Below are 25,565 nucleotides of genomic sequence, written 5' to 3'. Positions count from 1 at the left end.
TAGGGGCGTTCCCAGTCCAGGGAGGTTTCCCAGTAGTGGTCGCAGAAAGGAATGGGGTGGAAAAGACAGTCTTGACGGAGAGGGAGGAATGGCGGGGTAGGGGGGAGGCGGTGCGCCAGGCTGATCCTTAGATAGGCATGGGTCGATCCTGGAAGGCGGTGGATGGCTTGGAAGAGAGAAAGAAGAGGAGGGCGTGGAGGAGGAGAGAAGCACACAGACGAAGCAGGTGATGTACGATTTACAAACGGAGGAGGCGTGGGCTGGTGACAGGAGGGCCTGGAGCCGCAAGGGTGCCCTGAGCGTGCATGGATATAAAAGAGAAGCGTGATGGGAAGCTGACTGGCGAGAGCAGAGGTGGGGCACAGGATGAGGGCGCGGGTCAGGATAGCAGGGATGCAAGATGGGAGAATAACGGCTGTGCACGTTTGGCCGGCACTTGGCAGTCTGCTCCCCTTTAGGTTCCCCTAATTTCCTCCTTTCTTTGAAGACAGCGAGGTTAGGAGGGGTTAGGTGGCCGGGGAGGGTGGGGGCCCCGGGGGGCGCAGGGGCGCGGAGGAACGGGCGAGAGCGGGGGCGAGGGGCGAGCCCTGCGTTGCCGGGGGGGTGGGGTGGGCGCCGGCCGCGGGCGGCTGGGGGGCGGGCAGGCGGCAGCTTCAGGAGGGGGGAGGCGGGCTCCGCCGGCACACGCCGCCCCTGGCAGGCGGCCCGAGCGCGCGCTAGGAGCCGCCGCCGCCGCCGCTGCCGCTCGGGGTCGCCTTGAGCCCCAGATTCCCGAGCGCTGCGCTCGCATGGCAGCCGCCTCGGCGCCCGTCCCCGCGGCCCGCTAGGGGCGGCGCCGCGCCCCGGCCCCTCGGCGGAGCCCGTCGGCTCCGGCCCCGCTCTGCGTCCCGGGGCGCGCTGCCTCCCAGCCCGAGGTGAGGACCGCGAGGGCAGGGGCGCGCGGGGCTTGGGGCGCTCTGGGGATTCCAGGCCCCGGGCCGCGGCCGAGCCGAGGCGACGGCGATGGGAAGGGAACGTGGGAGCATGTCCGGGGGCGGGGGGTGGGGGGAGTCGAGGTGGGAGGCGGAGACTGCTCGCCGCCAGGAGCCGGCCCCCGCGTCCCCTCCGTGCCCAAGGCCGCTTCTTGGCGCTGCCCCCATTCCCGCGGAGTCCTCCGCGCGGACTGCGTTCCCAGTCCGGCCCCCTCCGGCGCCTGGACCTCGTTAGGCGCTGCCCATCCTTCGCCTCCTTCCCACAGAGCCCGCTCCGGGGCTCCTGTCTCCAGTACCCTCGCCTGCTCAGCCTTCCCCGCCTCCGCCCTCCCGCTGCCCCCACCTGCCTCTTCTGTCCGGACGCCCCTCTTCCCCCTCTGCTCCTGTCACTCGGAACCGGAATCCGTGCCACCATCTCCGGGTCCGGCCTCCTCCCAGCCTGTGCCGTCCCACAGGTGTCCGCACGTCCGGCCGTCCATCCGTCCGTCCCTCCCGCGGCCGGCGCTGACCATGCCAAGCGGCTGCCTCTGTCTACATCTCGTGTGCCTGTTGTGCATCCTGGGGGCACCCGTTCAGCCTGCCCGAGGTGAGCGCGCCCCCCGGCTCAGGTCGCGGCCCTGCCCGGCCAGCCTTCGCTAGCGCGTTGACCTCTGCCGGCCAGAGACGGCACTGCAGCCGCTCGACCCGCGGGGTTGACCGGACCCAAGTAGTCCCTTTGCAACGCGAGGAGTCACTGTTCTGCCCTAGCCCAGAGCCGAGCCCAGCCAGTGACTGAGACCCCGCATTCCCCGAGCCCCGCGTCTCAGGGAGCCAAACCCCGACCCGGGCTCACCCCTCCCACGTCGATCTCTTGCAGCGGATGACTGCAGCTCCCACTGTGACCTGGCCCACGGCTGCTGTGCGCCTGACGGCTCCTGCAGGTACCTCTCTCGAGCACGTGCTCCCAAACCCTTTGCTCCCCATTTCCTAGCAGGTCCACACCCACAACCAGGTCAAGCCCCAGGGCAGAGTGTCTAGGGGCTTAAGACCCTGCTGTTCACTCCCCATCCCGTCATGGCCACAGGGCAGACTGGCCAGGCTCTCCCTGGCCCCCAGTTCCCCTCTGCTTTGCCTCTTTTGCTTCTTCTCGCTTATGCCTCCCCACTCCCAACTCCTTTACTCTCCCAAGGCTGATCCAGGAATTCCGGAAACGTTCCTCCTCAAGATACCAGGAGAAAGACCTGAAGCTTGAGAGAGTTTGGAGATTGGGACCATGAGGAAAGGGGGAGATAAAAATATAAAGAGAATGAGTTTAGCCTGGAAAAGAAAGGCTGCGGGAGGGTTGCTGGGGAGACGCACTTACAAAAGAGGATCTTTCTTGATGAATTTGAGTAATTGACTTACTGGGGTGGGGGCTGGGCAAATTCTGGAGCAGGAGAAAAGTGTGTCTGAACATAAGGAAAGCAGCTGACGGGGCAAGGTGTTGGAGGTGTTGGCCGTGTATGGGACACTCTGAAATAGTTCAGGTCTTTGTCCTGGAATTAGGATGGGAAGAGGGTCCTTATGACCTTTCAAGGTCACTCTTTTTAAACGGGTTCTGAGCACCTCAGACGTACCAGGAATGGTACTGGGGTTATTTACAAATGTCATCTTAATTTCTCCCTCAACCCAACCCAACCCAAACCATTACAGATGGGAACACTGAGGCCCAGAAAGGTTAGACAAAATGCAAAACCAGGACTTGAATGCTGGCATCTGATGGTCTGATTCCGTGTGTTTATGTCCCGTGACCTTGTACAACCCTATACCTACCTGGGGTAGGCCTGCTTTCCCTGAGGGGTTCTCATATGTCCTTCTGTTTTCTAGAAGCTCTGGTCTTGCCTCCTCCATTTCCTCAGATCCCCCTACCCACAGCCCTGCCCCTGTGCTTCTCCCCATCAGGTGTGACCCAGGCTGGGAAGGGCTGCACTGTGAGCGCTGTGTGAGAATGCCTGGCTGCCAGCATGGTACCTGCCACCAGCCCTGGCAGTGCATCTGTCATACTGGCTGGGCGGGCAAGTTCTGTGACAAAGGTAGGGGAGTGGAGAGGGTAGCTGTTGGGCTGGGGACCCTGTGTGTCTTGGGAGAACATCTATCCATATTTATCGAGCACCTATTGTGTCTGGCTTAAAGCCTCAAATACATGGTATTTTATCATTTTAGACTTTATCCCTGTTACCTAAATTGGTCTTTAAAATAATCCTGTGAGGTGGGCAAGGCAGCTGCCAAAAACATACTCCTTTTACAGATGAGGAAACTGAGACCCACAGATGAGCTACGAGTTGCCCAATAACCTTGAGGCAGAACGACAGTGCCAGGGCTTGGAGCCTCCTGACTCCAATTCGGTGTTGTTGGTTTCCCCCACTACACCGCACAAGCTCTGGGTGGCTTTGGCTGCAGAGCTGTGGGCAGGGCCCGGGCAGGTGTGGGCACCAGGTGTGGGGGACTCTCCCTGAGACTTCCCGGTCTCCCCTGCAGATGAGCACATCTGTACCACGCAGACGCCCTGTCGGAACGGAGGCCAGTGCGTCTATGACGGGGGTGGCGAGTACCACTGTGTATGCCCACCAGGCTTCCGTGGGCGTGACTGCGAGCGCAAGGCTGGACCCTGTGAGCAGGCAGGGTGAGTACTGGCCCGTGGGTGCGTGGGCGGTTACGGGAGGAGCTGGTGGCAGAAGAGAGGGGAAGCAGGAGTGTAGAGAGGGTGGTGGTGAAGAACTAGGTCTGAGGGTCAGAAGTCCCACACGGGAGCACCCGAGGATAAAACCCCAGGCTGCCAAAGTATTCCTAGTTCAGGGTTTCTCAATTTTTGGGGTACCATTCGAACCATGTCTCCAACACCAGAGATCGGTAGGAGCTGGAGGGACACCGCGTCAGTGTGTGACGGCTCTGGTTGGGGAGGTGGGCGTGGGGAGGCTGAGGACCTAGGACTCCCCTCGTCCCCCGTCCCCTGGGGAAAGCTGGCATGCAGGTCCTAAAGACGTCCCACACAGCGGCCTTCTGCCTCACTGCGAATCCTGGGAAATGGGGCTGGCAGGGCTGGACTTGTCCTCATTTCGGCCTCAGGCCTGAGAGCCTATGAGAATAATAGCACACTCGCCTTGAGCCCTGCCTTTGGGCCAGGCCCTGTGCTAACTGCTTGACGTTGGATTATCTCCTTTCACCCTCGCAATTTGGGAAGCCAGGGGACTACTCTTATTCTCATTTTTAAAAGGAGGAGTTCAAGGCTGAGAGAGAGGGGCTCAAGGCGACCCAGCCAGAAAGGGGGTAGAAGGGCGGCAGTGGTCAGGATGCCGCCCTGGGCTACCCTGAAGGTGCGAGCTGGCCTCGGTGACCTCTTTCGCTCCCACTGCAGCTCCCCGTGCCGGAATGGCGGGCAATGCCAGGATGACCAGGGCTTTGCTCTCAACTTCACCTGCCGCTGTTTGGCGGGCTTCGTGGGTGCCCGCTGTGAGGTCAATGTCGACGACTGTCTGATGCGGCCTTGTGCCAATGGCGCCACTTGCCTGGATGGCATAAACCGCTTCTCCTGCCTCTGCCCTGAGGGCTTTTCTGGACGCTTCTGCACCATCAACCTGGATGACTGTGCCAGCCGTCCATGCCAGAGAGGGGCCCGCTGTCGGGACCGTGTCCATGACTTTGACTGTCTCTGCCCCAGTGGCTACGGCGGCAAGACCTGTGAGCTCATCTTACCCATCCCAGATCCTGCCACCACCGCGGACATCCGCGGTACCTGCCACAGGGCCTGTCCCTCACAGCGTGGGGGCGGGTCTGCTGCGCATCTCAGTGAAGGAGGTGGTGCGGAGGCAAGAGGTGGGGCTGGGTGCATCTAGCCTGGTGGCCGTGGTGGTATTTGGGGCCCTCACGGCCGCCCTGGTCCTGTCCACCATGTTGCTGACCCTGAGGGCCTGGCGCCGGGGTGTCTGCCCCCCCGGACCCTGTTGCTACCCTGCCCCACACTATGCCCCGGCGCGCCAGGACCAGGAATGTCAGGTTAGCATGCTGCCGGCAGGGCTCCCCCTGTCACCTGACCTGCCCCCTGAGCCTGGAAAGACCACAGCACTGTGATGGAGGTGGGGGCTTTCCGGCCCCCACCTTCACCTCCTCAGCTTCTCAGACTGGAGTAGGCCTTTTTCGCCGCCCCTCTCTGGGGGTACACACACGGAGGGACCTCAGCCTCACACCAGAAATACTATTTTTTTAATACACAGAATGTAAGATGGAAATTTTATCAAATAAAACTACGAAAGTGCACCTGACTGGAGTCCCAGCTGCGAGAGGGCAAGAGTGGAGGCCTGGTTCTGGAGAAGCCTCGGGACTCTGCCCACCCTCAAGAGAACACGGTGTCCGAAGAAGACTCCAGGGTACCCTCTTCCCCTCTGGGAAGTGAGGGAGAGGTAGAGCCACAAAGAGAATGTAAACAAGCAGCCAGCACCCCTGCCCCTGCTCAGGAGTGGCTAAGATGGAGGGGAGACCCTGTAGGATGGGGCGGGGGGGGGGTGCCCTCAGCGGGAGGAGTGGGATCCCTGCTGGCTGCTCTGCAGCAGCTGCTGGAACAGCGAGTGGGGCCGGCTGCGGAGCGCGGCGGGGGAGTCCAGCTCCATGACCCTCCCTGCGTGCAGCACCAGCACCCGGTCAGAGCTCAGGATCGTGTTGAGCCTGTGTGAGAGAGGGTGCTCAGTGGTGGGGGGCGGGGGGAGTGGAGGACAAGGCCCTAAAGAAGAAAGCTGACCTGTTCTTCCCTCTTCTCCTCCCCCTGGACAGCACAGGGCTGCGCCACAGGCTTTAGGCCCTGGCCCTGTGCTAGGGGAAGACGGCAGATACCCTCGGACCTGGAGAACGGGGAGCTGAGATTCATCGGGGATTGGAATCTCTAGGGCCCTGACCCCTGGGGTCCCTGAAAGGAAGGGAGGCTCTGAGTTCATGTCACCATAGCCCCTGATTAGAGTCTCCCTCTGGACACTTGCACACCTGTGGGCAATGGTCAGCACTGTCTTGTTGGCAAAACGTTCGCATATGGTCTGCTGGAGGAGCTGGTCTGTCTTCTGGTCCACACTTGCCGTGGCCTCATCGATACACAGGATCTGGAACATGTGGAGAGGGTTGGGAAGGGGAGGGAGGAAGAGGGTGAGCCTTGGCTCCTACCCAAGGGAGCACCAGGCCCTACCTCCTGGGCCAGCCCAGCCAGCCTACAACTCCCCACCTCCAGCTCTAAAAGGAAAACTAACTTAGTCCCCTGAAACCTCTCCCCAACCCACTTCCTCACCCTGACTACCCCCTGCCGTCTTCTCCGCTCTTGAATGTCTCCTCCTATTGGCTTACCTTGGCATCAGTGAGGAGAGCCCTGGCCAGACACAGCAGCTGCCTCTGCCCCAGGGATAAGCTCCGGCCCCCCTCGCCCAGCTCACCATCCAGACCACCTGCAAGGCACAGCTTCCTCACCCCCAGGTCCCGGACCTCTCCCCGCCCCCTCCCTGCTCCCTCCTGCCACCCTGCAGGGGAAGGGCCTAGCACTCACCCATGGACAAGATCACCTCGCTCAGGTGACACTGTTCCAGGGCCTGCCACAGAGCTCCGTCCTGATGCAGGCCCTGGGGATCCAGGTTTTCCCGAACAGTCCCACTGAACAAAAAGGGTTCCTGGGGGATGACAGCCAGCTGGGATCTGGGGAGTAAGGAGGGGACAGGACATGGGGTCTAGACTGGAGATGTGACCACTTCTGTTCCTAGTCCTGGTTTTTAGCAGGCATTTCCAGGAAAGCTTGGGGGGTAAGACCTGAACAAAACCCCCCCTCTGCTCCCCAGTTGGTCAGCCATGTACCTAGAACTGTGCCAGTGCTACGAGGAATATCAAAGACACCAAAGGCCTCGACTCTATCCTCAAAGAGCTTACATCTCCCTGAGGTACAGAACACTGAGAACAGGAGTGGGCGAAACTGTGTGGCCCGACTCCAGCAGCCACTGGGGCAGCAGCGGCAAGGAATGACCAGAGCGTGAACGGGGAGGGGACACTTGAAGGTCAGAGGCGGGCCTGAAATTGGGTCCTGAGGAGCTACATGGTTGGGCTATAAGGTAAGGCCACCATAGGTGAAAGGGAAGGCAGGAAAAGCAGGGCGGGGGCTTGGGATCAGAAATGGGCTTTAGGACAGGGCTGCCCCACCTTGTGCATGTCACGGGACTCAGCAAAAATGATACCAGGTAAACCTGGAGGTGGAGGTAGGGACATGATTAGGCCCAGAAGAGGCCACTTGTGGCCGGGGGCAACCAACCCAGGTCCTGAGCTGTCCCAAGCACCGCCTGCTGAGCCTCAGGGCTGAGGGCATCAGTATGGGGCACCGCCCTTGGCAGACTCTGGTTCAGGAAGCAGTGATTGGCCTCGAGCGGAGGCTGTGCCCTGGGAAGTATAAAGCAAAGCTGGAAAGGTAGGCCTGGGTCAGACTGTAGGCCTTGAGACCACAGCTATGTCTGGACCCGGGCACGAGGAGCTTGCTGTCCTCGCCTGCTTGTCCTGTCCTCCATCCTGCCCCGGACTGGCCCTGGCCACCCTGAGTTGATATAAAGCCTTCCTAGCTGGACCTTCCTCCAAGGGCCAGTAGTCTGGTTCCCCTCCTCTCCCTCCCCCAGACCTGAGTTCAGCCAGCTCCAGCTGGCTGGTGTCCACACCGTCCAGCAGCACTCGCCCCGAACTGGGTTCCAGCAGCCGGAAGAGCACCAACAACAGTGAAGACTTGCCAGAGCCCGTGCGGCCCACAATGCCCAACTTCTCTCCGGGCTGCACGCGGAAGGTCACCCCGTCCAGCGCGTTTGGCAGCCCTGGCCGGTACACCAGCACCACATCCTGGAACTCCACGCTCCCCTGGGTCAGCCAGCCGACGCCCAGCTGGTGGGGTCCGTGGGTGGGAGAGAGGGGGAGATGGGTAAGGTGGAAGAAACGAGGAGGGGGAGGGGCAGTGGGGAATGGAAAAGGGGAGAATACGGAGAAAGGGTTGGCACAAGAGGAAAGGGCACCTGTAGCAGAGGGGGGGCCCTCTTGACGGGACCCTGTGGAGTGTGGGATCACACGGCCACGTGAGAAAAGCTGAGAAAGACAGAGAGGAGCAAAAGGAAAGGAACTAGCGGAGGTGGGCACTGTCAGGAGGGTCCTCCAGGGTTCCGGTGCCCCGGCCCGGGGAGGGGTGCAGGCCTACCCGCGGCAGCTGGCCCTGGGGCTCCTGGGGCAGGTCACAGGAGTACTCCTCCAGCCGCTCGACGCTCACCAGCATGGTTTCTGTCTGCGTGAAGCTGCTAACCAGGCCCGAGAGCAGGCCCGTCAAGGACAGGGCGTAAGACAGTGACAGGCCCACCAGTCCTAGGAGAGAGGAACACAAGCCGCAAGGGGATGCCTGAATACTGGGATGCATGTGAAAACAGGGCTGGGGCAGAACGGGAGAATTCCAAGCTGTGGACTGTGGGCATGTAAGGGAAGCCAGCAGAGAAGCAGGAAGATGCCAGGACCCAGATAGGGGCCATTGGAGGTGAGCCACAAGGGGGTGCAGTGGGCCTGGAGAGGCTTCCAGGGAAGGCAGCGGAAGATGAGCGCTGGGGATGGGGCGGAGCAGCGAAGGGGTGAAGACCAGACTTGTTCTAGTCCCAGACCCTCCACACTTGGCAAGTCTCTCCCTGGGACTCAGTTTCCTCAACTCTAAAATGGGGGCTTTGACCATCACAACATCCTGGGTGGGGGGTGAAATGTTGGGAGCACAGTGCGGGGAGAGGCCTGGGGCGGGGGCGTGGGGGGAAGGACATGCTTCTGAGGCGCGAGTGAGGCTCCCCGGTGGCACCTGGGTCGGCGAGGCCCTGCTGGTGCTGCACCAGGGCGATGCCCGCGATGGCGCTGACCACCGTGGCCCCCATGAGCTGCAGCCGAATGTCCAGCCACTGTATCGTGGCGCCGGCGGCAAACTGGCACCTCTGGTTCAGCTCCAGCAGTCTCTGGTTCTCCTCCTCAAACCTGGGAGAGGCCGGGAGGGAAGGGAGGCCGCGCCACCGCGCCACTGACCCACCCAGACCCCTTCCCCACAGGACGCGTCTTTCTTGGAGCTGATCTAGCACGCACAGGCCTCTCCTCAGGGGTGCAGCGGGGCCGGGGTTCCGCCCACTGCCCCCCAGCCCGCTTTGCTGTTTCCTCCCTCTTTCCCCTAGGGCGCTCACCCACCCGTCCCTTCTCGTCCCGTGCCCTTCCTCTCAGGGGTCCCCCAGCCACGGCAGGAGGCAGCCCTCACCCACCTGCAGGTGGCCCCTGCGGCCCGGAGCACGGGGAGGCCGGCCAAGGTGTCGGCCAGGTGGCTGTAGAGGGGCGACAGGGTGAGGCTGCTCAGACGCCGCAGCTCCCGCGAGGAGGCCCTGTAGCGGCGCTGCACGCGGTAGTAGAGGCCGCCCAGGGGCGGCAGCAGCAGCAGCAGCCAGGGCAGGCCGGCGCCCAGCACCGCCAGGAGGCCCAGCAGGCCGGCGGCGTTGGCCAGCAGGACGTTGAGCATGAAGGGCAGGCTGTCATCTGCACAGGCCACGTCCGAGGAGAAGCGGTTGAGGATCCGGCCGGTGGGCGTGGAGTCGAAGAAAGTCACCGGCGCCTGGGAGAGGGGGTGTGGTTGGGCCGCAGAGGGGCGGGGTGGGAGGAAAGGCCCCAGTAGGGGGGAGGAAAGGCCCCAGTAGGGGATAGGAAAGGAGGAAAGTGTCCCCTGAGGGGGCTGGTGGCGCTCCGAGGGAGACTATCCCCGGGTGGGAAAGTCAGACTCTCCCATCCCTCTGGCCAGTGGTCACCCTGAGAGAGGCTATGCTGGCCATTCGTCGACCTCTGTGCTGGACAGGCCTACTCCCCTTTGCAGGGCAGGGAGCCAGTCTCTCTCCAGAAGAAGGGGACTTCAGGACAGTGCGTGAGATTGAGTTAGAGGTCAGGAGGATCGCTGGACAGCAGTCTCACTCAGTATGATCTCACGGCTAAGCACTCAGGCTCTGGAATCAGACTGCCCCTCGGATTCCAGCCCTGCCACTTACTGGGTGGGAGACCCCAGGCAAGGAGCTTCACCTCTCAAAGGCCCCTGTTCCTCATCTCAGAAACAGGGATAATGACACAAGTGTTTAGATTGCTCCAGGGAGGGACCATCTCAGAGAGAGCCTGTCCCTTTCCTCCCCTTCTCCATCCCCCCAGCTCTCTGCCTGTACTTGAGGAATAATCCTCTTAGGGCAGGACTAGGGCAAAGGACTTCTGGCAGCACCTCCTAATGCCAATTCATAAGGAATGAGTTCTTTCACAGCCTGAAGGGGCCCTGGTCCTGGAGGAGAGGCAGAACAGTGGGCGGCTGCTCCCTGACAGGCAACGGGAAGGGGCCCAGCCTGGCTCCCCGCAGAACTAGCCTTGTCCAGGTCACTTACACTCTCAGAACCTGAGTTTCCCTACCTGGCAAATGGGGATAACAGTACCTACCTCACGGGGTTATTATGAGACCCTGATAAGATAACAGACAAGAGGGGTGCCTGGGTGGCTCAGTCGGTGGAGCGTGACTCTTGATCTTAGGGTTGTGAGTTCAAGCCCCACATCGAATAGAGATTATTTTTTTAAAATTAAAAAAAAAAAAGGACAATGGATAAGAAAGGGCTTTATAATAATAACAACGACATCGTTAACAATAATTGCTAATTGTGTATTTAGTATGTGCCCGGCACTATCTTAAGCACTTTCCATGTACTAATTAATTTAATCCTCATTAAGTCTATGGGGTCAGCAACAGACTAGACACGGACATAGCAACAGGGATGAATCTTAGAAACAGCCCTAAATAAAAATTGTAAGAAACGCAATGCCATGGGGCGCCTGGGTGGCTCAGTCAGGTAAGTATCTGCCTTCTGCTCAGGTCATGATCCTGGGGTCCTGGGACTGAGTCCCACATCGGGCTCCCTGCTCGGTGGGGAGCCTGCCTCTCCCCCTGCTCTTGCTCTCTCTCTTTCTCAAATAAATAAGTGAAAATCTTTTTTTTAAAAAAGAAATGGAACGCCATTTATAAAAACACCGGCACACAAAACATAGGTGTTTTGCACAAAAAGCCAAACGCGAAGCTACATACCTAAACACGCTTGGAACGGTTGCTTATCAAGGAAAGGAGGGGAAAAGGAACTAGGGTACTCAGATAAAAGGGAATGGATAAATAAAATTAAAAGGGGATCTTGCATGATCTAAGGGGTGTCCCATGTCCTGTGAATTAGAGGTAATTCAGGCCTCTGCTCTTGACGTCCAGAATGGAAGTGACTCTGAGCAAGATTTTCTTCTCCCCATTTTACAGATGAGAAAGCTACAGGCTTAAGGAGCTGGGTTTGAACCCAGGCAGCCGCTCCGCTCTCAGCCTGTCCAGGTCTTAAGCTGCCCAGTGTTGCACCCACCTGTGAAGGCTGCCTTCTCCTGAGGACTAGGAGGTAGGAAGGGGCCCCTGAGGGAGCCCAGGTACTGGGAAGACGCCCCTACGCCAGCCCCCCCATCCCCTCACCATAAGGACTCGACGCAGCAGGCGGCGATGCAGGGTGGCGGCCGCTCGGAGGGTGCCGGCTGCAAAGAGCACGGCCCGGAGAAGGGTGCAGAGGGAGTTGATCCCAGCAATGGTCGCGTAGACGGTGAGGTAGAAACGGATGTCTGAGGAGCCATTGGAGGCGGCTTTCGGTAGTGGGAACGCTGAGGTGCTGGGGGTGAGGAGGGGGCTGTGGATAACCAAAAGTAGGGCCCTCGGGGGTCCCTTCCCCTCCCCCACGCCAGCTCTCCCCACCAGAAGACACACCCCTGGAACACCAGCCCCCCCACCTCTTAATCCCCGCCTGGCAACCCCTCTGAGAGCCCCAGGCCTGCTCTAGCCCCAGCCACTTACTAGAGGCTTCCGGGGGAGAAGAGGAACAGCGGGGCAGAGAGGAGCCCTGTGGAGCCCGGGCTGGTGGGGGCTGGCGACTCCTGGGAGCTATTCTTGTCGGCCTTCAGCTGGGAGATCCAGTGGGAGAGCCACCAGTCAGCAGCATTCCTTGTGGCTGGGCGGGGATGGGGAGGGAAAAGCTGGGAGAGAGACTACTCATCTCTTTCTTCCATTCAAGCACCCCCTTCTTCTGCCCTTGACTCTGGTGTCTCGTCTTCTTCACCCGCCCCAGCCCTCGCCACCTTGCCACTCTCCCATGTCCTCCCATGCCCCTAGTGTGCACTTCTTTCCTGGGCCCCGCACCCTTTAGCTCAGAGGAGTGCATGATCTGGAATTTGCAGAGTGGGAGCTAGCTGCGGGGGGCGATCCGAAAATCCTACAGAGCACACCCCTCAGGTCCCTGGGACGCTCTCAGAATTGCGGGCGTGCCTCTTGTCCCAGCTGCTGGCCATACCTGGGGAGGCTCAGGGCTTTGTAACTATCAGTACAAGGCCATGGCTGTGACGGGGACCTAGGACTGCGGTGGGATGAGGGGCTCTGGAGCTCACGCCTACCTTGCATGAGAAGCAATGAGAGGAGGATGGCTAGAGCCAGGCCCCGGCCCACGGCCCTCCAGTACGCTCGGTACACGTGCAAGGCCACCGCGCCCTCCTTCTTGCTTTCCTCCTGCAGCAGGCGGCCACATGCGTTCTCCTCTGCTTCCAGCCCCTCCTTTGTTTTCTCCAGGTTCCCGACTGACCGTACTGTGGCTGTGAGGATGAGAGGGGAGGGCAGGGTGTGGATTAAGTTTGCAGGGGGACAGTTAAACGTCAGGGTTTCAGACGGGCAGGGGAGCTCTGAGGAAATCGGGTCTCTACAGTGTGGCGGTGAAGGGCAAGCCCCTCCTCAGCCCTGAGCCATACCTGAGTCAGCCTCTTGTCCATCCTCAGCCCAGGCTTTGGGGACAGCCTGGACCAAAGGCAAGATCTCAGAGGGAGGCCCTGGAAGGCAGCAGGGAGATCGTCGGGGGGCTGTCCTGGGTATATACCATATACTCTGCCTTTTCTCAGTGAGCGCCCCAATCCACCTCCCATTCTCTTTGGACCCTTCCCTGACCGTCCGTAGCAGGGCCCTGCCCCTGAGCAGGACCCTCGAGTCCATCCCTCTGCGTCTGCAGTCCAACGGCTCAGACAGAACGCGTTCACCCCTACAAGGAGAGCCCTAGCCGCCCAAGAGCACTCCGTCCGGAGTCCCCCCTCATTACTGCAGAGCTTCCTCCTCACGCCGCCCGACCTCTCTCACGCTCTGGTGGAGCCTCATTTCCTCCCGTTTCTCTCCCAGTGAGCTTGCGGAGAGTCATGTCCCTCTGGATGATAATCCATCAGAGGTGGGCTTTTTGTTTTTTTTTTGTTTGTATTTTTAATAAAAAGACTGTTCTAAACCTGACCGCTGTCTCTTCTCTGAGGACGTCAGTGTTCCTGGAGATCCTGGGCCTCTGTGCTACCAAAGCACCCAGTCACCCTCTCTGTGGCCTCACATCCGTTCTGTGAAGGCAGGACAGGGTCTCCCATGAGACAGAAGGATAAGGGGGCCCAGGCCACACACGGAGGGGGCGGCAGGGTCCACATCTGACAGTTCATCTGTCCCCCTTCCCCTGTGGCACCTGGGCAGACGGCTCCCACCCCGGCGGCCCACACTACCTGCCCGAACAAGGCGCCCGGCCTCCATGAGCAGCACCACGTCTGCCTTCTCCAGGTACTCGGTGCGGTGGGTGCACAGCAGCCTCGTGGTGCGGCTCAGCACTCCCAGGAGGCACCGGTGCAGCAGGTGGCTGGCCACCTCTGCATCCACCGCGGCCAGAGGGTCATCGAGGAGATAGAGCTCCTTTTCCTAGGAAGAGGTGGGGACACCATTGCACCAAGGCCCAGGTGGTCTGGTCAGAACCCAGACCTCTCCTAGGACACAATCTTGAGGCAGTCAGATTGTTGAGACAGTTGAGAGGAACTCTGGGGGCTACCCCTAGAGCAGTAGAGAAGCAGGTGAGGCTCCCCTTCAGTCAGGCAAGGCCAGTGTCCAGCTTTGCTGGGTCCCAGTGTTTCAAGTCACATCATGTTTTTTATAGGGTGTTTAATTCGGCCTTCACTCTGCAAAAGGGAGATGGGATGGCCAAGGGACCAACACCTCAGGAACGGGGGGGCGGGAGGAAACAAACCAGATGCTGATGAAAATATACCCCCCCCAAGGCTTCAGACTCCCCCATTTTTAATTTACCTGGTAGACCGCACGAGCAAGAGCAATCCGGGCTCGCTGTCCCCCGCTGAGGGTCACACCCTTCTCCCCCACCTCCGTCTGGTCACCAGCAGGCAGGATCTGATAGGACAGACCCCCCAGCATTGGTCAGAGGGCTCCCCAATACCTTCTACTCCAGCCTTTAAGAGGTGGAAGGGGTCAAGAGAGCTAGGGAGTTTGAGGAGAGTAGACTTGAATTTGGGGCAAGCGGGCCTCAGGGGATAATCCGTAATTCCAACAGTCCAATCCCCCCGACGACTTTATGAAGCTGGTATTATTTCTCTCTCACAGATGAAACCAAAGTTCAGAGTAACTACCTGGGCCCAGGTTGTCCACAGCTAGTAAGCTAGCAGGACACGAATGTCAATTCTTAGCCACCCTGTCACACTCACTCCCCTTCCTTTCTAAAGGCCAGGATGACGAGGGGCAAATTCAGGGTGAAAGCTTTCATAGGTCTTTACACAAGGAATGTACCCTAAGCCTTCGTGTGGCCTCAGGAGTGGTCTCCTTAGCTAAGGGGACCCGTACCAGCAGAAGAACCTCTGGTCTACCAGACCGTGAGTCCCCGAGGGAAAAGCTTTGTAATTCACCTCTTTTCTTAGTGCCTAGAACCATTCCCAGTACCCGACAGGCATTCAAGAAATGCTTGCTGTAGAAGCAAATGATACATGGCCATAGGGTATCCCTAGTCAAAGTAAAGTAAAGGTTGTCTTTTCCAGGGAAAAGACCTGGACAGGTTAGTGGTGACGACAGTCCTGCAGGGAACATGGGGATTGAATGGAGAAGCCATGGGTGAGATCTGGGAGCTCATCCCCCTAAATTTAGTACCTGGATATAGGTGATTTAACGGACTGGCCTACAGTTACCTTGACTCTGAAGCCTCCCCACTGGGAGGCGGGGGAGAGCCTGTTGAATCAGAGCCACTAGCCCAACCTACATAGACCTAAAGCCTCACAGGGAACCCTGGCCGAGAGGCCTCAGAGTTCCCTGAGCTGCTGTGTGCAACACCCCCTCACTACCATTCCTCGGGGTCCGCCTCGGAAGAGGAAACCATGCATTGGACCGTGTGGGAGGGCCAACCTGACGACAGCCAGTCTTGGGATGCAGGATGATGGTGCCCGAGTAGAAGCGACCCCTTCCCAGAGAAGCAAGTCTCTGACTTGAGGAGTCAGGGACACGGGGAAGCAGGCAGCCAAGCAGGTCTCAGGGCCAGGCACTCACACGGAGGTCATCACCGAGGGCGCAGGCCTCCAGCACTTCCTTGTACAGCTCAGCATCAAATGTCTTCCCAAAGAGAATGTTGTCTCGGATGGTTGCAAACTGGATCCAGGGTTCCTGGGTGGCCAGGCCAAAGCCTTTGGACAGCCCCCACACTGCCACCCGCCCACGCAGCCTGCAGAGAGCCAGGCCAGCAGCATGGGGGGCCGGCTCCCGACTGGGTCCCTCCATAACCAGCCCCTGGTCTCCCAGAAGCCTCTCCAGACTGCTGTCTTCTACGTCAGGCCCCCTTCATGTCACATGGGTCTCTGGATCAGCAGCCACTGGGGTTGGGGGTCCTAACAAGGCTGGAGGCCCCTTCTGGACTGGGAAGAAATTGCTCTTTGGCTGCAGCCAAGTGGCCGTCAGATCTGGATGGGCTCAGAAGCTCAGAGGAGAGCATGGTCACCACCCTGCACTCATTCATCCTCACTGTAAAGTAAGGCCCTCCTTCATCCCTCTGCTCTTCCCTGGATTCCCTCCCCGCATAAACACATTTCCTGAAAGAGGAGCTTTTGCAGGATGTTTCCATTTCTTTCTTTACTCACTGTTATAGCACTCACAACACTCTGCTGTGAGGATTATGACAACTCACTTTCTTGACTGCTTTTCCCTTTCCAGACTGAAAACTCTTCCAAGAAACGGACATGGTCTTGTTCATCTCTGACCCTTTGGCATCCCTGGACCCTAAAAAGGCCCCTGCCACATGGCAGGGGCTAGGCAAGTGTTTGCTGAAGGTCAAAGCTGAGGACGGGGGTGCTAGACGTTACTCACCTGTGGAGCTCCCCAGCAATGGCGGCCAGCAGCGAGCTCTTCCCACAGCCCACCTTCCCCACGATGCCCACCAAGGCACCCTGCGAGGAAGCCAGACAGTAAGCATCAGGTCTCCCTCCTGAGGCCCTGGGCTGCCAATCCTCCCACGGAGGCTTCTCTCTAGGCCCCGGTTAGTCTGTAAGGAAAGAATTCTCCAGGCCACAGGCTGAGCTGTACCTCACTGAGTGACACCATACAAGACCTTGAGAAGTACAATGCTTTTCTAGAAACAGGTGGGATTCTCAGAAGCTCTGTCTGTGATGCCCCCACTCTGTCAGCCAGGATTGACCCATTTCTGAGGGGGCGCTGGACCAAGCTGAGACCCTCCCCTGGGAATTCGCCCTCTTTCTGGCTGTAGTCTGCTAAGTGGGAGGGCTCTCTGCAGTCACAGCCTCTGCTCAGTGGAGAGCGGGTCCACCGAAAGAGAAGCACGAGGCAGATACAGAGAAAAGCAGACAGAAGGAGAGCCCTACGAGTCGAGTCCTGGTTCTGGGCTGCCGCTGAGATCCAGCTGCCTGCATGCTTTCGGATTCTGCAATCCATCTCTATATCCTTATTATAAATTCTTATTTGCTTAAGCTAGCTCCAGTGGGTTTCTATGACTTATATCCAAAATAGGCCCAACTGACAACATTAGTAAAATTCCTTTGAAAAATTCCAGCCTTGTCTTGCCTGAACTAAGAAGAAAAACAAAATACACAGCCCATGCCAGATATGTGAGCCAAATGTGGTAGAGACAAGAGAATGCTGGGTTGAGCTGTGGGGCAAAGGGTTAGACAGGGGTCAGGGGAGAGGGAAAACTCAGGCCTGGGGTAAACAGGAGTCACTGTCCTGCCAGAAATATTCTTTCAAGTGCTTCTCTGACGAAGTACATGGTGGTGTGAGTCACAGGGTGTGAATCCTTTTCGGCAGGCTACATAGAGGGTAATCTACCCCATTTGCAAAATCCTCAGAAGAGGCTGTTGGGCCTCACCCCTGGTGCCCAGCCTGGGGCAGATGCTGAGTAAGCTCTGGGGTCTGCTCTGAACTTGCTGGCCTCGGAGGGCCGACGGAGAGACAGATGCACTTGTTGGCCTGGCCGAGGTGGATATAGCTGTCTGAAGACCAGGGAGAGAGTAGACAACTCAGAACGCTGTGCTAAGTGGATGATGTCCGGCGAGGAGTGTAGAACACGCTCACCAGAGCCCCTCCAGTCTTTCCCTGGGTACTTCCAGATGCATCTAGCTATGATGGGCTCCGTGCGTGTCTATCTGTCACTGAGTCTGCAGCTCTCATTCACCCGGGGAATCCCCGAGGTGCTCTAACCAACAAACCTTCTTCACTTCGAGGTGACTGATGAAGGTCTCCTGGCTGCTTCCAACTGGGTCCCAGGAGAACAGGGCTTCATGCAGCTCCAACACTGTAGACGGCTCTGTGGGGGGATCTGAATGGGGGAAAAGCCACTCAACGTGGGCTTCCAAGGCACAACCTCCCTCCTTGGGGAGGGTAAACCAGGAGCATGTCATTGGCTTGCGTGTCCTGTATCTACCAGCCCAGGGCTAACTCAACCTTCGTCCTGGTCTGAGGATTCTCCCCAATTTGCTCTGCCTGGATTCTGCTGCCTCTGGCTCTTTCCGCCAGCACCTGCGTATGGCAACCTAGGGGCTACAGCTCCCTCCTCACCCTGTGCCGGCCTCTTCCCTCTAGCTTCCCATTACCTGGGCTATAGTAGGCTTGGGGGCTGTGGTTGGGAAGGTCAAGGAAATGCTGGATCCGGTCCAAAGACACTTTGGCCTCCAGGAGGCCATTAATCACCCAAGGGAAGTTGTTGAGGGGAAGAATGAGCATGCGCACCAGTGCCAATGCCGTGAACACCTAATGGGGCAGAAGGGGGACGGAGCATCACCTAAAGCCCAGGAGCTATGTGAAGGTCTGCTCTCTGGGTGGCCCTGCGGACAGGGGTGTGGAGAGAAGAATGGGGCAGCAGCAGAACTGAGGGGTTGGCAGGGAAATCCCTGGGTTAGAGATGGCAAAGGGAGCCACCTCAGAACCCTAGAAATACCAGATGTTCCTCCAGAGATCCAGGTTACCCCTCAGTAAGCACACAGTCCTGGCGCGTTTTTAGATGTTCTCAGAATTTCTAAGTGGAAACATTGTCTGGCCCTGGCTACAGCTGGCACTGGATCATGGATTTTTTTTTCTCCCCAAGGTCATCAGAATGAGGATAAGGGGACCTAGCATGGAGACTGGGGCTAAAGTCGAAGAGGAAGGAAGAGAGGGGGACAAAAGGAATTCCTTTACAGAAGAAAGGGCTGTATACCCAAGGCCCCAGACATTTCAGAGAATTCCCCCTTGGCTGGGAAAGGTTAAGGCAGCCAGAGACTCCCCTTCCCAGCAGCCCTGAGGGCCTGAGTCCCCCTCCCGAATCCACTCCGATCTCCTTGTTGCTGCCTCTCTCCACACTTTCCTACAGCCATCCCCTCCTCTCCCGGCCCTCACCTTGGTGGCAGTGAGCTGGTGCCCCATGAGGACATAGGTGATGAAGATGACGATGGAGATGACAACTGGCAGGGCCGCCCACAGGTACACACAGGCTGCATCCAGGTATTTGATGACCCAGAGTCGCCCCAGTTCTCGAGCTCGGCAGGCCTCTACTCGGGCCCCCAGCGCCTGCTCCCACCCGAAGAACTTGATGACCCGAATGCCACTCAGCAGCTCTGTTATGAGCTAGGGATGGAGACAAGAGGGCAGTGTGAAGTGGAGACCCTGCTACTGCGTGTCCATTCTCCTCTGCCCCGGAGCTCCTGGCAGAGGAAGCTGAGTACGCTGAACTCCCAGATACTTGGTACTTCTCTGGCCCCCTCCCCTCAAATCCCTTTCAGCCCCGAGTTGCTTCCCCTGCGTGTTTTCCTTCTCCATGTGGCTCCAGAGCCGGGACCAAGTCAGAACTGGAATCCCCTCACCTTCTCAGGAGAGGAAGTGGTAGAAAGTATAGGGGGGTTACCACACTGGGGTAAAAGTACTCCTTCCGTGAGGTGAGGGACGAAGGACTGTTTCCCAAAGCCAGAAGCAGAGGGCTTCGGGAGCCAGGAGCCAGTTTGGCCCATGGCTTGGGTGGGACAGGAACTATTGCTGTAGGAGCGTACAGGTGCAGGAAGCCCACACCACAGCCCAGGGTCAGACAGGCTGACGAGTCCAGGCAAGATGGGCAAGGGCTAGAGAAACTTCTTGGATCCCCACATTTGCACATCCCCAGCCCGCAAGCCAGGGAGGCACTGCAAGCCTAGCCTGTAGCTGTCACGGGTAGGGGGAAAGGGCCTGGGCCATAACCAACTATGAGGGACCTCCTCCCATAAGAGGGTGACAGCTATGCATGTGGACCGCCAGGCCTGCCATGCCCCAGTCACTGCAGAACCTGGAACTGACTCAGCCAGACCCTCAATGTCTAGAGCTGGCCCAGGCAGGAGACTGACCTCCTCCCTTGCCCACAGCCCACCCCTTAGACGTAGCTAGGCTTCTCCCAGGCCTCTCCACATGTGGCTAGGCGATGGTCTCCGCCCTAGATAAAGAGGAAGAAGACTCGGGTCTGGGCGCTAATACTAAAAGCCCGTGCGGTCCCAGACAGGCTACTTCCTACCTCCTAGGGCAGCTGCTTAGGGCTTCATGAGCTAATACTATAGTATTACCAACAGGCCACATTTATTTAGTGCTTACTTTGTGACTGGCCACATACCCCGAATTATCTCATGCCATCCTCACGACAACACTATGAGGCAAGCTATTATTATGGTCACTTCCCAGATGAAGAAAACAGAGGCCCCAAGAGGTGAAGCGACTTGTCTGAGGTAATTAAACTAGCAAGTGGAAGAGTCGGGATATGAACCCATGTCTTTCTCCAGTCTGAGCTCTTAACTTCTAGAACATGCTCACACCCTCAGGCCCTGGGCCTGGGAGGACCTGGGGACCAGGATGCTGGGTGGGGTCTCCGGATTGTTGGGGGACCCTAAGCAGCCCTCACCTTAACCCGCGCGTCCTTGTGCCGCAGCATCTCCTGGTTGCTGGCCATGATGCGGGTGGCAATCGCTTTGTTGACAGGGACCAGCAGCAGTGCCAGGATCAGACCGCCCACGAAGGCCACACCCACCTGCTGGTGCAGCAGGTAGAGGGTGATGGCCAGCTGCAGGGGCAGGCCCCAGGCTTCATGGAAGCTCCCAGCGAAGTTGAGCAGCCGCTCAGAGTCGGTGCCCAGGAGGTTCAGGGCCTCCCCGGCAGGAGGGCGTCTGGGCCCCAGCTGTAAAGCCTTTCGGTACAGAATATTCAGCACAGACCCCCGTGCCTGAAGCGTCACCTTCCGTACCTCATACCCATACTGATTCTGCAGCACAGCACCCAGTACGGCCCCACCAGCTAGCCCCAGGGCATACAGCAGTCCATTGCTTAGTGGCTCCTGCCCCTCCTCCAGGAAGCCCACCAGGAGGGAAAGGAGCAAGGGCCCCGAGAATCCCAGCATGGTCCCCACCAGCTTTAGTAGTCCCAGTGCCAGGTAGTGCTGGCCAAAGGCCTCATACAGGGCCCTCCACAGCTGAGCCCCTTCCTGCCAGTGTGCCTGGAAGGCGCGAGCCAGGTAGGCTGGGTGCAGCCTGTGTGGGAGGCGGCAAGTGTCCTGGGGCTGCCGGAGCTCTCCACGGGCCCCTCGGGCCAGCAAGGGTGTCAGCCAGGCATAGGAAATGCGTGACAGCCAACTCTCCCCATCTTCAGTTACCTCAGGCTCCTGTCCCTGAGACAGGAGGGTCTCCTGGGCCCAGGGCTCCCGTGGCCCCCCGGGGACTGCCCAGCCCAGTCCATAGGCCAAGAGTGCAGCCAGCTGCAGGATGAGAAGGCATAGGCGGGATAGGGGTCCTGGGAGAAGCGGGAGCAGAAGTGTGCCCCGCTGGCAGTGCCATAGTAGGGTCAGCACTAGGGCTGGGGCTGGCAGGAAGGCAGCCAGAGCCAAGGCCAGCGGTCCCCGGGAGTGGCCATGAGGGGAATGAGCCAACGCCCACAAGGCCAAGCAGTGGCTGATCCAGGCCACCGCTGCCACACCCCCTGCCAGCACTTCTAGCCCTACAGGTCCTGGGCCTGCCCCGGGTGGCAAAGTGACTGGAAGGAGGTCTAGCAATGGAAGGACGGAGAGCAGGAACGAGGCTGTGAGTCGGAGGCGCCAGCCGGGACTGAGGTGCAGGATATAATCTGGATTCCTAGGGACAAGGGGGCAAAGGAAAAGGAGGCACATAATGGCTGACTGAGGGCCAGGCACACCTCTAATAACTCACTTACCTAGTGGTAATCAGCTCCTTTTCCTGCCTTTTACCTTGTTTCTACCCCATTTTACCCTGAAATGCAGGGCTTTTTCTCCAGGAAGTCTTCCTGGAACAACCTAATCTGTTTTCCAATCTACCCATACAATTTCTGATCTTTCTTTTGCCACAGAAACTAACAATTTTTGGTTAAGGATGTATGTAACATGAAGACTAATTAGAAAAAGAATCCTAAGTTTTCATACAGCTACCAACCAAGAAATGAGTATTCATTTTCATAAAAGTACCTACCTAAAATAACCCATAAATTCACCCGAGGCACTATTAGATGAATAAAAACTTGACTTATTTATGGCTTCTACACTCTAATACGATAGCCTAAATTTTATGAAGCCCTAGAATATTCCAGTGGTTGTAGAAGGGCCGTATAGATCATATTTGTGACTCCATTTGCAGAACAAAACCTCTTTTTAATTTTGTCTTTATCTTCTTGGCATGCAAAAAACTTTTTAAGTCAACAAAAGGGTGACCTGTCTCCATTAAAAACTCAAGTACAGGCCCATACACCTGCAGCAGTGAACATGAGAATGCCTTGAAGGCTTGCATCATGAGAAGACTAAATCGATTGTTCCCTTTGTTGGCAGGGCTGGGTTACTGAAAAAGTTTAATCCTAGATTAGAATACTTTGGATTTCCTCTAAAAAGTCCAGTTAATCACAGTAATATGGAGCGGTATATACTGGAATAAAAATCAACCTTTAAGAATCCTGTTTCCTAAGATGTGGGGACAAAACATTGGGCCCTTGGAGGCCCCAAGTTGGCCATCAACCAGTCTTATGTCCCTGGATAAGGTTTCCGTCCCTCTCGCATTTCATTTTCCTCATCACTACAGTGAGCAGTGAGGAGTCTGGACCCAACGCCCTCTCAGGTCCTTTCTTGTCTGAGATTCTGGATCTCTCTAACCCTTTTCAGCAATGTACAGAAAGTCCGAAAAGTGAAGTGAGAGTCTGATAAGTGAAAAACCACAATTTCTATTGATTATATGATGGTCTTTCTGGCCTCCGCCTTAGACTGTGTGTTCCCAGAAGCACTGTGTCTATTTTTAATAGATACTCCTCTGAGCAGGCTTTGGATGTCTATGCTAACTGATTAACCCTCTCTAGACTTCTGTCTCATTCTATGTAAAAGACAAATCAGGATTCCCCCCACACCAAGCAGATCCCAAGCTTGTCCTCCTCAAGGAAGGGATTCATCAGCCCCCTGATTCATCTTGGATAGGGATACATTCCGTCTATCAGCCTAGGGACTCCAAAAGGCAGAGACTAGACTTCTTTCCTGCCTTGACAGTAGCCAGAGTGAAGGTAACTTCAGACATATCTAGCCATACAGAAAATAAATACAGAATCAAGGTGAGTTTGACACTTGTACCTTCGAACCCCAAACCCAGGAAGATAAAAGATTTTGATGTTGCTCTTCTCTTCTACCTACGGCTTCCTCTCCAGCTGGGTACACATACTTCTCTTAGTCCAGGGAACATGGAGTTTTCATGGATGGAAGTGGTGAGAAACTGGTCCTACAACTACAACACAAGCTATCCTTTTTGGCCAAAAACATCGTTCACCCAATTTTGCCTCCAATCATGACAGTTGTGTTTGGGCATCTGCAAATCTACAGATGTGATGCTTTCTACTACACAGCCGGCCTTAAAAAATATACCAGGCACTGCGCTATATGCTTTAATGCATTATCTGATTTAAACCTCCCAACAACGCTAGGAGGCTCAGAGAAGATAGGTAACTCGACCCAAAACGGCCACATTGCTGCAAGGTGCTAATGCGCAGCTTTTATTCTATTTTTGCCCCACTCCACAGACCTCACTATTCTGGATACACTACCACGGAGATGTGGGTTTTGGCTGAGGTCTGCAGGCACACATGGACAGATGTCTTGCACCTGTTTCTACCCACCTCGGGGTGCCCCAGTGGCAGGCACTGAGCACGGCGAGGAACGCATGGGGCAGGGCGCTGAGCACCAGCTGGGTGAAGCAGTGGCCCGTGGTGTCCCCCTCCCACACCGGGAGCGGCTGCAACACACTGGTCTCGCATAGTTCGGCCAGGAACCGCTCCATGGAGGCTTCACCTGCGAGGAAAGCCGAGGGTGGAGGGAGGAAAGGGTCCTCCCGGGGTGGGGAGATCCGTGTTCCCAACGGCGAGGTCCCGACAGGGAGCCGGCACCCGGTGGGACGGAGTGGGGACGGCGACCAGGAAGCGAGGCTGGTTGGTGTCAGCGCGCCCTGACAGCAGGGTCTCCCCGCCTCCAACCCCGCCCCCGAACTGGGACCTCCCCTCGCTTGGGCCCCGAGGTCAGACCCCGCCCACTCTCGCGTTACCTCAAAGGGAAGTGGCTTGGCACTCGGAGCTGGCCGACTTCTGGACTGGTCACCTACCCGGCCTCGCTTTTCCCCCTCCCCCTGTGTCTCCGCCCCCAGAGATCCGGAACGTCTAACCTGAAGGAGCTGCTTGGCGCCGGATCCCCAGATCCCGAGCACTGGTGAATGCAAAAGAGCCCGCTGCTGGGTTACGGTGCTAGCCAGGCTCGCCTGGCACCCCCTATAGGCGGGATGACCTCTCAGGTCCCGTTCGCCCCGCCCATTCGCCGGGCTTCTGCGCGCGTGCGCACTTCTCTGCTGCGTCCCCGGTCTCAGTGAGCCGGCGCGCCTCTCCGGTCGCTTTCTGGTGTTCAGCGGGTGTATGCTACCTTATTTACATAGGGACTGATGTCAGCTCTAGTGCAACGTCATTTATACACGCTCAGGTAGAGTACTCGCTCCCGTCTGTCTCCTCTTTACTGGCAGGCACATCCATTGCACTCATTCTTAAAGCTTACCCAACTGAGAAGGCAGACATGCGTGCTACACGGACGGATACTGCCACTTGGGGACACTTAGGCCATTTCCTTCTTAACTCCAAGGCTGCTTGGCTTTTTACCTGACTTCTTTGAACTTCAGGGTTTTTTTGTCCATGCAAAGTGGGCAATACCAAGATACTGATGAGAGAGTTGAATTAAATGTTTAGGGCAGGGGGCGCATGGGTGGCACAGCGGTTAAGCGTCTGCCTTCGGCTCAGGGCGTGATCCCGGCGATCTGGAATCGAGCCCCACATCAGGCTCTTCTGCTATGAGCCTGCTTCTTCCTCTCCCACTCCCCCTGCTTGTGTTCCCTCTCTCACTGGCTGTCTCTATCTCTGTCGAATAAATAAATAAAATCTTTATAAAAAAATGTTTAGGGCAAGTGCCTCCACAATAAATAAATAAATTTTAGAAAAGCAGTGGGAAGAACATAAACTTTGTAGTTAGACGGACCTGGCTTTAAATCCTGACTCCACCAATATTTAGCAGTGTGATCTCGGGCAAGTAGCTTCTTTATATTAGTTTTATTATCTGTTTATTGCACATGGTATTGGTACCTTACGAAAGTATGTACAGCTTCCTAAGAAACATAGCTCAACAAATAACTATGACTATCCCATTTAATCTCAGAAACCTGGTATCTCTAATGTCAGGAATTAGTATTTCTATTTTTACAAATTAAGAAATGTAGATTTGAACAGAGCAAGATAACCTTAGGCTTCTAGGAGCTACTGAATTGCCCATTGTGACTTCTGTGCTAAGAGCCACAGGAAATATTATCACTGGGCAGATGAACAGACTCAGGGTGTAATAGATGCAGGAGCACTTGCTGTCTTCCCCAGCCTGCTAACGAACCCCAAAACTAATATTCAGAAGGAAGCTACGTGGACAATGTCAAACATCACAGCTGGTCTCCAGGACAAGGTACAGCAAGTTGTGAATCATGGATTAGTCCGGTTCCTCGTTGGTGTTCTCTCTAAGGCAGAGTTTAAGACACACAAGGAAGCTGTCTGGGCTGTGACCAACCATACAAGTGGTGGGACTTTTGAACAGATTGTATACCTCGTTCGTTGTGGCGTAATAGAACCATTGATGAACCTCTCAACTGTGACAGATCCCAGAATTATTC

General features: G+C 57.2%; 2 protein-coding genes across 3 annotated transcripts; one reads left to right on the top strand and one right to left on the bottom strand.

Moving 5' to 3' along the window:
- The first annotated feature begins 1,436 nt into the window (after positions 1–1,436).
- Positions 1,437–5,241, top strand: DLK2 (delta like non-canonical Notch ligand 2). Its single transcript, XM_040643509.1, is given in 6 exon segments — positions 1,437–1,557; positions 1,828–1,891; positions 2,892–3,022; positions 3,468–3,612; positions 4,345–4,713; positions 4,715–5,241. Coding segments are annotated over 6 exon segments (1,128 nt in total). The 5' UTR covers positions 1,437–1,481; the 3' UTR covers positions 5,058–5,241.
- On the bottom strand, positions 5,168–24,159 carry ABCC10 (ATP binding cassette subfamily C member 10). Of its 2 annotated transcripts, none has more exons than XM_040643508.1 (22): positions 24,036–24,159; positions 23,497–23,668; positions 20,252–21,470; positions 18,733–18,960; positions 17,952–18,108; positions 17,568–17,677; positions 16,216–16,295; positions 15,406–15,577; positions 14,167–14,265; positions 13,596–13,785; positions 12,819–12,896; positions 12,471–12,665; positions 11,878–12,031; positions 11,506–11,695; positions 9,254–9,597; positions 8,809–8,978; positions 8,176–8,336; positions 7,615–7,868; positions 6,508–6,653; positions 6,312–6,409; positions 5,961–6,073; positions 5,168–5,648 (listed from the first exon to the last, which is right to left on the bottom strand). In XM_040643508.1, exons 2-22 carry the CDS (start codon positions 23,655–23,657, stop codon positions 5,495–5,497), a joined length of 4,473 nt encoding a protein of 1,490 aa, XP_040499442.1. In that variant the 5' UTR covers positions 23,658–23,668; positions 24,036–24,159; the 3' UTR covers positions 5,168–5,494. The 2 variants fall into 2 exon arrangements, with proteins under 2 accessions (XP_040499442.1, XP_040499441.1); XM_040643507.1 differs by having other exon boundaries at positions 23,919–24,063.
- Positions 24,160–25,565: the final 1,406 nt, after the last annotated feature.

This window comes from Ursus maritimus, unplaced genomic scaffold (assembly GCF_017311325.1).
Source record: "Ursus maritimus isolate PB19 unplaced genomic scaffold, ASM1731132v1 scaffold_29, whole genome shotgun sequence".
Lineage (NCBI taxonomy): Eukaryota > Metazoa > Chordata > Mammalia > Carnivora > Ursidae > Ursus > Ursus maritimus.
Note: the sequence above shows the minus strand (reverse complement) of the source record. Positions and strands in the feature narration are given on the sequence as shown.

What these genes read in the sequence shown, in the direction of transcription:
- ABCC10 (XM_040643508.1), bottom strand. Translation starts at nt 23,657, where the DNA reads ATGGAGCGGTTCCTGGCCGAACTATGCGAGACCAGTGTGTTGCAGCCG. An exon ending in GTCACCTCGAAGTGAAGAAG is followed by an intron (nt 16,296 to 17,567) that starts GTTTGTTGGTTA and finishes GCTTCCTCGCAG; the next exon opens with GGTGCCTTGGTGGGCATCGT. An exon ending in TTGCTCGTGCGGTCTACCAG is followed by an intron (nt 13,786 to 14,166) that starts GTAAATTAAAAA and finishes ACCTCTTCCTAG; the next exon opens with GAAAAGGAGCTCTATCTCCT.